The 13,430-nt window shown below is 52.6% G+C and overlaps 1 protein-coding gene across 4 annotated transcripts in view; it reads right to left on the reverse strand.

Moving 5' to 3' along the window:
• Positions 1 to 3,079: 3,079 nt before the first annotated feature.
• Positions 3,080 to 13,430, reverse strand: part of KDM2B (lysine demethylase 2B) — a 145,004-nt gene continuing 134,653 nt past the window's right edge. For 2 of the 4 annotated variants that reach the window (XM_036741978.1, XM_036741981.1), the window contains 8 exons: positions 12,407 to 12,493; positions 11,940 to 12,209; positions 10,891 to 10,929; positions 10,046 to 10,719; positions 9,255 to 9,418; positions 9,010 to 9,171; positions 7,340 to 7,558; positions 3,080 to 4,261 (listed from right to left, as the gene is read on the reverse strand). In XM_036741978.1, coding sequence (XP_036597873.1) covers positions 4,080 to 4,261; positions 7,340 to 7,558; positions 9,010 to 9,171; positions 9,255 to 9,418; positions 10,046 to 10,719; positions 10,891 to 10,929; positions 11,940 to 12,209; positions 12,407 to 12,493 — 1,797 coding nt within the window. In that variant the 3' untranslated portion in view covers positions 3,080 to 4,079. The remainder of the gene's footprint in view (positions 4,262 to 7,339; positions 7,559 to 9,009; positions 9,172 to 9,254; positions 9,419 to 10,045; positions 10,720 to 10,890; positions 10,930 to 11,939; positions 12,210 to 12,406; positions 12,494 to 13,430) is intronic. The other 2 variants (XM_036741979.1, XM_036741980.1) reach the window with 2 other exon arrangements.

The raw sequence follows: 13,430 nt of genomic DNA on the forward strand, positions 1-13,430 counted from the left end.
AAACTTGAAGAAAATGGTAGTTTCTTTCCTGATGTTTAGTATTCCCTGGAGAAGCTGGACCTGTGACCACAAATGCATCCAGAGTAGAGCAAGCCTTTTCCCTGGACTCCAGCTCTGAATTCTCTAGCCTCTTCTCTGCACTAGCCTTTGTCCAAGGAAGGGGAAAGGCCCTTTTCTCAATCCTGCCAGGCTGCTAATAACTATGGTCTATGTTGCAGCTGTCAGGGCAGGAGCAGGTAACCTTTTGAAAGCAACTGTAACCACCAAAGAGCCATTCCCAGAAGGAACCTGATTTTCTAGACACAGAAGGGACTTGGAAGACCAGAGCATCGGGAGCGAGCAACAAAAAAACCTTAGCTGCTAGCTGGACCTGTCAGTAGTGAGCACCAGCTAACTGAACTTTACCAGTAACTGAAGCTTTATGAATGAGCCTAGATGGTACTACAGGACTTGGGGGACAGAGCTGGAAGGTAGACGCTGGTCACCCCAAAACTAGATAGATTTGAAAGTTTTTTTGGGGGGCGGCCCAAGTCAAAGATGGAAGTCTGGGTTGAATTTAGAAAGCAAAACACAATGAGTGAGGTTGGCTCTGATCTACTTCATTCTAGATTCTCTTCCATGGCAAAGGGGAGGGGAAGACTAAAAGATGACAGGCCTCCATGGACTAAAAATCTATAGGGGAAAGAGTTCTGAAGGCACGGACAAGACTCCAGTTAAAGGGAGGGACCACCAAGACCCATGTTTTCAGCAGTCGCAGGTGGTGAAAATTGTCCCACCAGAGGCCTAGGGACTAGAGGCCTAGCCCACCGCCTCTTGGCAGGGAGGTGCTAGTGCAGTGGCAGAGATGACTATTAAATTCATTTGGTTTTTGCTGAACTGCACCTTTGTAACAAGGCGGAGTTCTAGTGGGAATCATTGGAGAAGTCTGTATCAGGAATGCTGCGTAACTTAGAGGTGATCTGGAATTGACTGCCAGACCTTTGCTCATGTAGGAAGTCTGCAGTAGAATAGGCCTTGTGCTAGTTTTTATTTTCCTCAGTGACTGTTTAGAGAAAGGCACCAATAACACGCTATTTTGCTAGTGACAGAGCTAGGTGAAAGAGCTAGACCAAAGTCGCAAAGATCCAGACTGGCTACTGGGCCAAATAGAATGTACATTTTTAATAGGAACAAATAGTCATTCAACTTCGGTACTTTATGGGAGCTGCTAGACAACAGTTTGAAAGATCTGGAGCTTTTAGTGGCCTTGAAAGTGAACAAACTCCGCAGTGTGACAGGACCACACTGAGAAGCACAGTGTCCAGGTCCTGCAGTAAACTGGTCAGACCGTGACTGGAAGTTCTAGGCATGGAGTTTCAGAAAAGACATCAGCGATCTAGAGCATCTAGTGAAGAGTTTAGGATGAAGTTGCATGAGAAGTAGAGATGCTGAGCCTCTGGGGGAGAACAGAATAACCAAGAGTCTAGGGGCTGGCTGGCACACAGAAGAGAGATTAAACTTGTTCTGTTTGACCCCAGAAGGCAAAATTAGGAGGAGGAGGAAGGCAGAAATAGTTTCTCAAGTAAGAAAATCAACACTACTAACTGCCCAACAGTGACAGGCTGCCTCTGGAGGTAGTGGGCTCTCAATGGAGAGCTTCTAAAGTTTGATGCCCACTCATTAGGCATGTTGTACAAGGAATTCTTAATTTTGCTGTCGTTGGGATGGATAGCAAAGTCTTTACAAACTGATATTCAGGGAGCTACAAATCCCACCCTGTGCAAAGGGCAAGAGGCTTGATTTTACATCAGCAGGACCCCCGCTCTGTCATTTTTTCTACTACTAACGATTTAATCTAAGCCTCAGTTTACCATTTCTATTTCACAAAAAGCTGCTGTGGACAGGCTGGACCCTACCTCACATCAAGGCTTCTGATGAGGTAGGGTTATCGAACAAAATGGGTATTGGGAGTGCCTTAGTCTGACACAAACAACTGCCATGGACCTTTACATGATGTCTTAGTTTTCCTCCAAAGGATACTGCGGGCATCCTCATTTTACTAGTGATGAGACTGAGGCTTAGAGACAGTGACGTGTGTGGTCACAGGCCTAGCAAATAATGGAGACCCAGAGCTCCTAACCCTCCATGATACCTTCCTACCTCTGGCAGTGGAGGCAAAGTTCAGGATTGAACAGACCCAACAGATACCTTAAAGGGTAGCAACCAAAACAGTAAACATTTTAGAAGTAACTGATTAAAGTCCCACTAAGTCTGTGAGGCTGGTGTCTTAAAACCTTCAGCTCTGCTGGAAGAAACACTGGTAGTTATCCTCATTAGGTCTGGACCCACTTTAAATGAAGCTGCTACTTCTACCTGAAATGTCTGTGATAAAATGTTTGAGGTTCTTCCTCTCCATTTCATAGTATTTGTGGGTGTTTTTTTTGAGGGGGAAGGGATTGCAATTGGGGTTAAGTGATTTGCCCAAGGTCACGCAGCTAGTAAGTGTCAAGTGTCTGAGGCCAAATTTGAACTCACTCCTTTGAACTCCTCACTTCAGGGCTGGGGCTCTATTCACTGCACCACCCAGCTGCCCCCTCTCCATTTCATAGTAATGCCAGAAATGCAATTAGAGTGCTTTCTGAAGAAAATACCAACAAGAAAAAGAAGTGAAAAGTAGACATACACGCCTCCCATACAAATGAGGACTCTGGACAAGTCCACTCAGCCTCCTCAACAAGACGGCCTTGTCTCTTCCAGCTCTATCCAAACCTGGGAGAGTAGTCTGCCTTACTAGGAATCGGAGGGTACTCCTGTTCCCAATGGTGCTTGCTCTCTTGGGACACGGTCAAGATGGGTTTGTCCTCCGAACTGCTTCTTCCCCACCTCCTAGAACAGAAACCCTCAAAGGCTTGTGGTGTTGTCTTTTGTACAATTGTTTATACAAATTCAACAAAGGTAAAACTTCATCGAGAAGGGCTGTGAAAACACCACCTTACAACAATGGCACTTATGAATGCATAACTACAATAAGGAGAGAATGGTGGCCGGAAACCTGAACCGAGAACTCAGCTCACATGGCAAAGGAAAGGAGAAGAGAGACTACGTTTGACCATTTATTCTGCGGCTTGACTCACTGTATAAATTAGGTCTGTGGAGTAACAAGAGAGCTCATGCTGGAGCGAAAATCTCCCATGTGCAAAAGCTGAAATTGGAATTGGAAAATTCTGAGGAAGAAAGGAGAATCCTGTACAGAGAAAACTTGGCCAAATGTCTTACTTCAACTATAATTGACACCGTTTTTGCACAACATGCTTATGTCACTTCTGAAGGATACAAGCAGGATATAAACTCCCATTCAAGCATGCTTTTAAATTGAAAGTGTGAGCCTGCTTGGCCAGACCTGGGCACATCTGCTGATGGATTATTTTTATCTTACGAAGTATAGATAGGTTCTAAGTTCTCTCCTACCTTAAGTAAACCATAAATGTTGGCAATCCCAAACCAAAATCCAAAACGAAAAACAACACTGGTGTGCATTCAAATGTTGCATAAATAACCTTTAAACAATTTGTACAAAAATAGTTCTGCATCATGTATCATGTAACAAAAAAACAAAACACAGGATGGGTTGAGGTGGCAGAAATGCAGCTTGTGGTCCATTGGAAAGATACTAAAAACTTGGCAGGGGGAGGGGGTCACCGTGGGAAAAAGTGGAGCAGAAATAAAAAAATGTCCACTTCCAAGCTCATGCTCTGGTACTTTTTAAATAATATCTCGACAGTCCATCCTTCCCTCCCTCCCCACCCCACTCCCCCCCAGCCCCCAGCTGTGAATGTCTCTTAGGAATCGGCACAAGAGCCAGGGAGTGCAGAGTGCCCCAGCCCGTGCGTGCGCTGGGCGTTCACAACGTGGGAGGTGAACTCGGTCCTTTCCGGGATCAATCCATCAATTGATTGGGCTTGTAAAATGGAATCTTTGCTCTCCTCTGCCAGTCCAAGCTCCAAGTGTAAAATAAAATCCCCATGTATTCTGAAATGAAAGTCATTTTCCCCCTCTCCTTCCCCCCTCCCCAGCCCACTATTTACACACCTGTCCTTGGACTAACTCAGTTTCTGTAGGAGTTTTTCTTCCACTTGCCCAAACTGGACACTCACTGACATTTCAGCTATGAACTGCTCACAGCCTTCCTTGGTCACCTGTTTACAGTACCTTAGGTCAATCTGACAGATATTTCCACAACGTTTAAAGAATGACAGGCACTGGTCAGTAACCTTATTGCAGTCTGCAGTGAAGACAAAACAGAGAAAGGAGACAGCTATCAGTGTTCTTGTGTTTTTCGGGATGCTGACACACTGATGCTCCGGTCATCCGGCAGCAGGAATGACCGAGGGCAGACAGGAAGCCGAAGCTCCCTCCTGGTGTTAAACACCAGGAGTGTTGTGGCTGAACTGCATTAAAATATGACTGGTAAAGATTTTACAAAATAAAAAGAAAACAACGTAGATAATGTGAATATATGCTTTTCTGAGTCAACAGGTAGCCCTTGGGGAGACTTCTGTCTGGTTTAGTGCCCCCATTTCTATTTGAACTTGACCCCACTGCCCTAGATCGTACTGAGAGTCAAGCTCCACTCTGACCCTAATGGTCTTAGATGCTTTGGGTTTGATCAAAGCTGATTTCTGTTGCTGGGAAGCATCAAAGTAGTGTGGTCAAATAAGATTGGAGAGAAGAGTCTGGGTTGGGATCCCAGGGCTTTGCCAGTGACTGCCTGGGTGACCTTGGACAAGCCCCTGACCCCAGCTTCAGCTGCCTCATCCTCCTCCAGGTTCTTACTATGCTCCTGACAGCAAGGACACCTGCTTGAGACCCAAGAAGACAAGCTGTCTGGAAGAAGAACCTGTCCACATCCATAGGACCAGGTTGGGGCCAACACCAGAAAAGAGATCCTGCACGCTGCCTGGCAGGCTGGGGTAAATTAAATTGGGAGCGTGGTCCGCAGAGCCACGTCACATTCTGGGGGGGTTAATGGTAATAAGGGAAAAGGCCAACAACTGGCCTGGGGCAGTCAAACCTGAGAGTCCCTATCAAGTGGCCACACTCTGCCCCTCACCCTAAACAAAGGCTCCCCAGTAAGATGCGTTTCCTTAACCACTGCCAGACTAAGCCATTGTCTGAAAAGGTCATTGGGGGAGCTTGGCTTGAGGATGCTCCTGCTCCTTGGCTCATCTCAGCACCAAGGAGAAGGATGAAACCCTAGGCAGAGTCATAGGGGAGACCCTGGAGCATGGAGGGGCCTTCCAAGCTTCTTCCCAACTAACTGAATCCCCTCCTGTTCTCAGGGAAACAAGAGACTCAAAAAGGTGGATCTTAAGGTGCTACAAATTCTGCAGGCAGGAGTTAGGTTGAGGATTAGGTCAATGTGACCTTCAGAGGCCAAGAGGTGGCTGAGATGTAGCCACCAACCAGCAGAGCCTCCCTCAGTGGAAAAGATGTGGCCCTGTCCTTAGTGACCTTCAGATCTTCATGGGAAAGCAAAACAAATCAAGAGTCCCCTGCAGAGCAAAACTCAGTGGCCGACTGGACCAAGCAGAAGGGAGGGGCAGGTGGGGGCACAGGCAGCCAGGCCCACAAGGGGTCCCGGAGGGATGGCAGAAGCTGAGTCAGCCCAGGGAGAGGGATCTACCGTGTCCGGTGCTAGACACCACAGTCTAGAACTGGAGTCGACCCAGGAGGGCATCTAGGATCCTGAAAAGTCCTAACTTCATGACATGGCAGACCCACTGAAGGAACTGAGAATACAGAACCTAGAGAAAAGGTAGGGGGAAAGGCTCTCTATCAAGTGTCGCAAAGAATGAAAAGATGTCAATCAAGTCTATTTTCAGGCTATCTGCGAAGTGCTGGGGATACAGAACACCCAAGTGAGACAGTCGCTGTCCCTCAGGAGCTCACAGCCGGCACATGGAGGGGAGGCATTTGGGTGTGAGATGTCACAGGGATGTAGATGGGGCCATGACAGTGGAGCCACGTGCTCTTTCCTGAAGCCACGGGAGTGCCACCGATGGGATGTGTCAGGCTCAGAGAGGAGAGAAACACACTCACTTGGAGCAGATGCAGGAACAGGGGTGGAAGTTACAAAGAAGGCAGTTCAGATGTTCAGAGAAACTTCCCAAAGATAGGAGCTGCCCCACAGGGGGAGGGGCTGCTGGAGATGGGGGCACACAGGGTTCCTCTTCTCCTTAGAGGACTTCAAGTATAAAGATGACCACTTGTGGAGGAGGTGAATGGGCAAAGTCACGGATTTAAGCTGGAAGGGATGCCAGCTCGCGCAGAACTGGGGCCACTAGACCACCTAACTATCTGAATCTGCCCCTCTGGGGAGCACTGCAGTGGCAGTGTGCCTGACATCTCCAATCTAGGAGGAGACTGAGGCCCAAAGAATCACCTGCCCAACCAGCAGCCTGTTAGTCTCAAAGCTCCTGCTATTATACCACAAGACCTTGCTCATTAGGCATGGAAGAAGCCTGGCCCACTCGGGACAAAGGGTGGGGCCAGGCCATGGTTGGGGGTGGTGGGGAAGGCTGGGAGCAGAGTTACATGGTGAGCAGAGAGTGATCACCCAGTGATTCTGTAGCCACAGCCATGGCTGGGGGCTCTGAGGGGGCGAGTCTCCAGCAGGGATGGCCGAGGACCAGAGGCATGGATGGGGCTGATGGAGACAGTAGTCAAAGACGACTCCAAGGATCTGGGCCTGGCTCACTCACAGAATGGTGGCTGGGGCAGAAGCTACAAGTGGGGAGACTTGGCAAGAGATGGGGCAAAGGTCTGGGGGAGACAGGCTTAGCCCAAACTACACAGTTCAACAAGACCACAGTGAGCTGGCCAAATGGACAGAGATTTCCCTGGTACCCCAAGGGAAGGAAGAAGGGGAAGGAGGGCTTGAGCTCTATAAATATCCTGGCAATTTTTAGGTGCGGTGTCCTTCAGTTAGATTTGGAGGAGCCGTGAAAGGCACAAACTGAAGAAGAAAACCAGAGCTTACTGTATGAACTAGTAATGCCGCCCGCCCACCCACCCACAGGCTTATACGGGGAGAGGGAGCATGGGCCCAGAGGTGCTGCTGCCGACATGAGATGCGATGGTGCCCACCACCTTGGATGGGTTCACAAGGATGGGTCCTCTAGGAGAAGGGAGCAGCACAGGGGAGCGAGGGAGCAACAAGAGGGCAGCCAGAAACTGCAGACACCTAACCAGCTCTCATCAGCAAAGGCAATCCTCTAAGCTCCAGAGTGCGGCTCCACTTTGGCTAAAGCCTGGCGGCAGTGTCTCCACCAGGTCCCTCCCTCACCAGCCAGACCCTTACCTGATAAGTTAATTTCTGTTAAGGAGTCCCTGGTGGTCGTTCCTACTGCTGTCAGCAGGTTGATGGACTGGTCAGTGACGTGGTTACAGTAACTGAGGTGCAGTTTGGAGAGCAGGGGCATGTGGCGGATGATGAGCCGCAAGGAAGCGTCTGTGATGTCCAGTCCGGCGAGGCGCAGTTCCACAATGTTACGGAGCTTACTCCTGTTGTCGATCTGGCCTGGTCAGGGAAGAACAGACACTAGGTTAAAAGCAAGTAAAAAAAGAAAGTGAGAGAGACAGAGAGAGCATGAGCTGATCCTGGAGCACTCCCAGAAATGGGAGAATGGCCAAGCTGCCACTAGGTTTAGAGGCTGGAGTGACACGGAGCGCAAAGGCTCAGATCCAGATAACCACCCCCGGGTCTGCCGACCTTGGTAGCATCCAGGGACAGAAGGGCAGAGCTGGCCCACAACAGAGGGCACCTATCAAGTACTATGCTGAGGCCCCAGTGACAACATGTAGACATGAAGGGAGGAAGGGGGAAAGGGAGCCAAAAAGGAGCCCGTGCTTGCATGCCCTGGTTTGAGTTGGAGCAAGCATGACTGTGCCATAGCTCCGAGGGTGGCAGACCCAGCGTGCACTTAGCAAATGCTTTTTTTTTTTAATTGAATGCTCCCAAGCCATTACTAGAATGTAACCTAGCTGAAGGCAACAAGTATGCTCCATTTTTGCCTTTTTGCCTAGGGCATGACATAGGGTATTGTAAAGGATTGGAAAGACAGGCCAGCCAGTGAGCAACAGGCTCCAGGCTCCCTCGGCCCCCTTGGCCTTAGAGCTTCAGACAGACTCCATGGAAAGGCAAGTGCCCAAGGCCTTGTGTGCTCTTTACAGTCTGGAAAGGAAGGGCTTGAACCTGCTCTACGCTGCGCCCTGCTGGTCCCGAGTGCGGCCTTAACCTTCTGTCCCTTTGGGCAACAGGGAAAGGATGAACAAACTGTGGAACATAAATGATGGTGTCACTGAGCTGCGAGCAAGTCTGATCAACCTGGGGAAGGCTTGGGAACTAACTGATTGAGGCTGGGTGAAGAAAGCAGCACCAAGAGAATCTACAAAATGACCCCCATGTGAACTGAAAGGACACAAATAAAGGCAAAGACAGTCACTTATAATGACTGCTCCTGGAAAGCCAGGGCACTATGGCTGCAGAATGCTGCATACATATCAGACCAGTTGCTTTTTTTCTCTCCTACAGGGGAAGACTCACTGAGATGGCATTTAAGGGAGGGGATATCTGGGAAAAAAAAAAAAAAGACTGATAAAAAACAAAAAGTATCCAAAAAACCTTAATGACCTGACCACGGGATGTCCCTGAGGCCTGATCTATGTGAGCCTGCTCTAGAGGGCAGGAAGGGGCTGGGGGATGTGCTGGACAGGGAGGAGGTCGCCTGGCTCCCCAGTGCCCAGCTCCAGCACCCTCCCCACTTCCACCTGCCTGCCTGTCTCTTGGATTTACCTATTTATGGGTCCATGGTCTCCACCATGTGAAGGTGAGCTTCTGGGGGCAGAAACAGATGCTTCCCCTTGTACCCTCAAGGCCTGGCACAGTGCCTGGCACACAGTGAATGCTTAATAAATGCTTACTGATTTCCTGCTCCTGGCTTCTGCCCTTGCCCCTGCCTCCTATCGTACCTGGCCGGTTGTCTGTGGGGGGAGACAAGAGGTCCCGCATCTGGGCGTCCTTCAGGCCTTCCACCCACTGCACGTCCAGTGTTCGCAGCAGAGGACAGCTGGAGCTGCACAGGGCGGAGACCGCGATCCAGGAGCAGCCAGACAGTAGCAGATCCCGGAGCCCTGCAGAGACGTACACGCGGTCAGCCATCAGCCACGCGCTACACTCCCCGTCAGCTCTGCCAGCCAGGGGCAGGACCACTCACCAGGAAGCCTGTTGATGAGCCAGCTAAGTTGCTTCTTGGAGATGTTGGTCCAGCTGAGGTCCAGGGTAATGGGCTGTCGGCGGATGATGCCACTGAGCATCAGCGGGGTGATGGATTTGCAGTGGTTCAGGTCGATTTTGGTCCATAACCGCTTATCACAGCACCTGCGACCAATGCCCACAGAGAGAGGGTGAGAGGGCCAGGAAGGGCCCTGGGCACTCATCCCGGCCAGCCTCCTCATTTTACAAGTGAAGGGATGAGCTGCCTGAGCTCAGAGCTGACACAGAGAATCCTCTCTGAGGTAACCTGACAGTTGCCTGCCCTTCCCTTCCCCTCAGCCTAAGGGTACCTCTACAACCCCTTCTAAAGGAATCTCCAGCCCAGAGCACAGACTCCTCACCTTGGGTGGATCATGAATATGAACGGGAAAAAATTTCATCTTTATTTCAACTAACCTCTAACTGAAATTTAGTGTTTCCTTCAATTTAAAGAAAAAAAAAAAAAGATTGTGACTGGCACCTAAAAGCTCCCCCAGGTGGGCAAATACCATAAAAGGGGAGAGCCTCTGAGCTGGACCCGTGGGGCTTGCTCCCACCCAGCTCCCTCGAGCCCGGGATGCCCCAATCCTGAGATGCCCTCCGGGGGCATTTGGGCCCAGTCATTAGTTAGCTGGGTCAGTCCATGCCATGACATCACGGCCTGCGGATACGCCCCAGGTGTCCAGTCCTAGGGTCTGCCTTCCCCAACCTGACCAGTCCCCTGAAGCGAGGCCAGTGCCTCCCCCTCCTCACCAGCGGTTCCAGGTCTTGCAGACCCGCATGCAGACACAGAGGTCACTGTGGCTGAGGTAGCTGAACACGGCCATCCACACTTCCCGCTGCATGACGTGGGCGGCGCCGTCATCCAGGGGCAGCGAGTCTGGCGGGGGGCTGATGGGTGGCGGGCGGATGACGTGCCGCTCCATCTGGATGCACTTGGGTGGGGACAGGGACGGCGGGGGCCGCGCTGGGATGCGGGGGGGGCTGCGCAGGCTGGGCACGAGCGGATGCCGCAGCTCACGGGGGGCCCCATTGAGGCCCTTGCTGAAGCGGGGGGTCCGCTCAACCCCTCCCAGCACGCGCTTGGGCTCCTCATTCTCGCTCTCCGGCTCCGACTTGATGGGCTGGTGGTTCTCGTTGGCGAGGCTGTTCTCGGTCTTCTGGATCTCCTGGTTCAGCTCCTTGCTCAGCTCCTTGCTCAGCTCCTTGTTGGGGAGCCGTCGCTTCCGGCGGACCTTCATCTTCTTGTCAGGGCCCTCGGCACTCTCGGTGCTGGGCCCCGCGGTCGGGGAACTAGACCTGGACTGGTCGCTCTCCTTGTTCTTGGGGGGCGCCTCAGGCAGGTCGTCCTCGGGCTCCTGCTTGAACCGCCGAGGGGGCTTGTTGGCCAGTCCCGCTCGGTCCTCAGCATTCTTCCAGGACCGCCGCTGCAATGACACGTGGCCTGGCCTTAGCTGAAGGCTTCCCTGGAGCACCCCACCCCAGCACCCAGGGGGCCTGAGGTGAGCTCTGACAGTGCGCTCCCAGGCCTCTGGGGTGGAGAGGACACCCAAACACAGGGTTCAGTGGACGCTTGGGGGCTGGGGGGTGGGAGGTACCTTTTTCCTGAAAAGCTTCTCCTCCTTGCTGAGTTTTAGCTGTCACAGGAAAGAAAGAACACAGAGCTTGGCCCCTGTTTCTAGGGGCTGGCCCAGCCCCAATGCAGCTCTCCCATCCTTGCCAGGTCCACGGTCCTGAGAGAGCCCGGGAGCTGGGAGCCAGAGGCAGGCAGGCCTCCAGCTCCATCCCTTTCACTCCCTCGGCAACACCAGACTGACGGGCAGGTGGGCCCTGCCTCTCTGCTTTGGGGGAGAGCAGAAAGGTGTGGCTAGTGGCCAAGGAAGGAGTCAGGACTAGAACAGGAGGCCTCCACAAGTCCTCACCAAACTAGGCTCCTTCCCTTTTGGGAACCTCAAATGCATCTACTAAGAGCCTACAGAGGCCAGCCCCAGGACTTAGGAAAAGCGGAGCCCTCTGGAGGCAACGTCCCAGCCGAGACGGGTCCCAGACGCACAGCAAAGGAGGGGAGAGGCCACAGCAAAGGAGGGGAGAGGCTCTGGGCGCCACCCGGTGGCCAAGGAAGGGAAAGGTGGATGGGACCGTGGCCGGGATCCTGGAGCCACCTTGCCAAAATGATAATTGTTAGAGGTTGGCAAAATGCTTTGCATGCATTAAACCAAGACATCTATCTCTTGAAGAGACAGATGCAGAGACCATTTGCTGCAAGAGGTGGGATGGGTCTGTCCTCCTGCAAGGAACCAACACCTGAGAAAACTATAAGGCACCTGATGCCTTCTGAGCTCTGCAGCTTCCGGGGAAGGCAAGGCTTGAGGAGCCCTGTGCTGGCCTGGCCGGGGAGACACAAAGGCCCCGCTTTCGAGCCGTGCAGGACAGTCATCCCCAGATCCCTCCCTGCTCTGGGGCATTCCTCTCTGTGTTCAGAGCAGCATGTACACGGGATCCCTGGCTGCTTCTTCCACTGGTCCCATCCCCATGGAGCGTGTCAAGGTCCCTGGGCCCACTCTGTCCCCTGGGCTACGGGCCTGGAGCTGAGCTCCGACCCCAGCCGCCTTCTTCTTCCCCTGCCTTCCGCCCAGCCCATCCCTACCCGCTTCCGAGTGTTTAACTCCTGGGGTTTCTCGAATTTCCGCTTCCTCCTCAGGTGAACTTCGTCAGACTTCCTGCGAAGGATGGCGTCGACAGGGGCCTTCTTGGTGTGCTCTTCAGACTTTCGCCGGGCGGCCTCCTCACACTCTCCTCTCCGTTTGGCCAAGTCCGGCCCCTCCTTGTTGTCCCGGTTCATCTTCTGTTCCTTCAGCAGCGAGCCGGGCAGGTTCGAGGCATACTTGAACCCGGGGCCGCGCTTTTGCTTGTACGCCAAAAAGAGAAAAACACAAACAACCTTTATATCTTCGGACTGGAGCCTTCCTTGATTCGCGCCTGCCCCTTGAGATGGCTTCCTGGGGCAGAGGTAAGGCCCCACACGTGGACAAGCCAGCCACAAAGGCCCCGCCCCCTTCCTGGCCCTGTCCTGATTCGCCCTTCCCGACCTGGGACCTGGCCGCTGACACTCACTTTCCCAGTCTTGCCAGCATGATTGCACTTTGGACACTCCCAGCAGTTGGGAAGCTCATCGTTGACCACACCGTCCGACTCCTTCACCTGTAGGAGAGAAGGCATGTGATGAGTGTGGAGGACGAGTGAGTTGCCCTCCGGGCTATCACATTCCTGCACCCCCTTCCAGCACCACCACCACCACTAGTCACACCTAGGCCTGGTCAAAGCCCCACCTTGTCCAGACACAGGAAGAACATGATGGATATGAGGGAAGAGGAGAATGGAGAGAGAGAACTGAACAGACCCTGGACAGCCTCACTCCGAGGCAGCCTTGGGCCCAGGAGGCCTCGTCCTTGGGCACCCTGGGCAGCCTCACCCCGAGGCAGCCTCCACAGTAACCCATGTCCCTCATTCTCTCTCCTCCTGAGCCACCCTCATGCCTACTGCCTGGGCTGGTGCCAGGGGTAAAAAAACGTGCCTGCTGGGGAAAAAGCATCATTTTCCTCTCAAAAAAGTTGCCAGCTACTACAGAAGTGTCTAAGCTGAGGAATACACAGGATGAAGTCATCCTGCCCCTTGGGCACCCAGCTTCTATTCAGGTACAGTGAGGTCAGCCCTGAAGCACTAGTTCCCCCAGCAAATGTCACAAGAGTATATGGGAAATCTCCGGGGCCCCTGGAGAAACCAAGCAACTGAAGACTCCAGAAGGCTGCTGGGTGAGGGAGTGAATGCCCAATATGGCTGGAGAATGTCCCAGCTCAGGGGACGGGCAAACAGTACCTTCCTGCACCAGCCCTGGGGGGCTCCAGGACCTGGCTGGAGCATCAGCTTTGTCCCTTGCTCCCCCCTCCCAGGAGGCAAACAAGTCAGAAATCTGGACTAGGTAAGAGAACAAAGGGCCTGCGTGAGGAGGGAGCCCCCCAACCTGCTCCCACCCTTCCCTAGGTCCCCTGTCTCCACCCAGAAATCACAGCCCCCTCTCCCTCTGCCCCTGCCTCCTTTTCTATGGGAAAGACAACCACAGTGGATTCTGGGAATTGCA

The sequence above is a fragment of the Trichosurus vulpecula genome, chromosome 1 (assembly GCF_011100635.1).
Source record: "Trichosurus vulpecula isolate mTriVul1 chromosome 1, mTriVul1.pri, whole genome shotgun sequence".
Classification (NCBI taxonomy): domain Eukaryota; kingdom Metazoa; phylum Chordata; class Mammalia; order Diprotodontia; family Phalangeridae; genus Trichosurus; species Trichosurus vulpecula.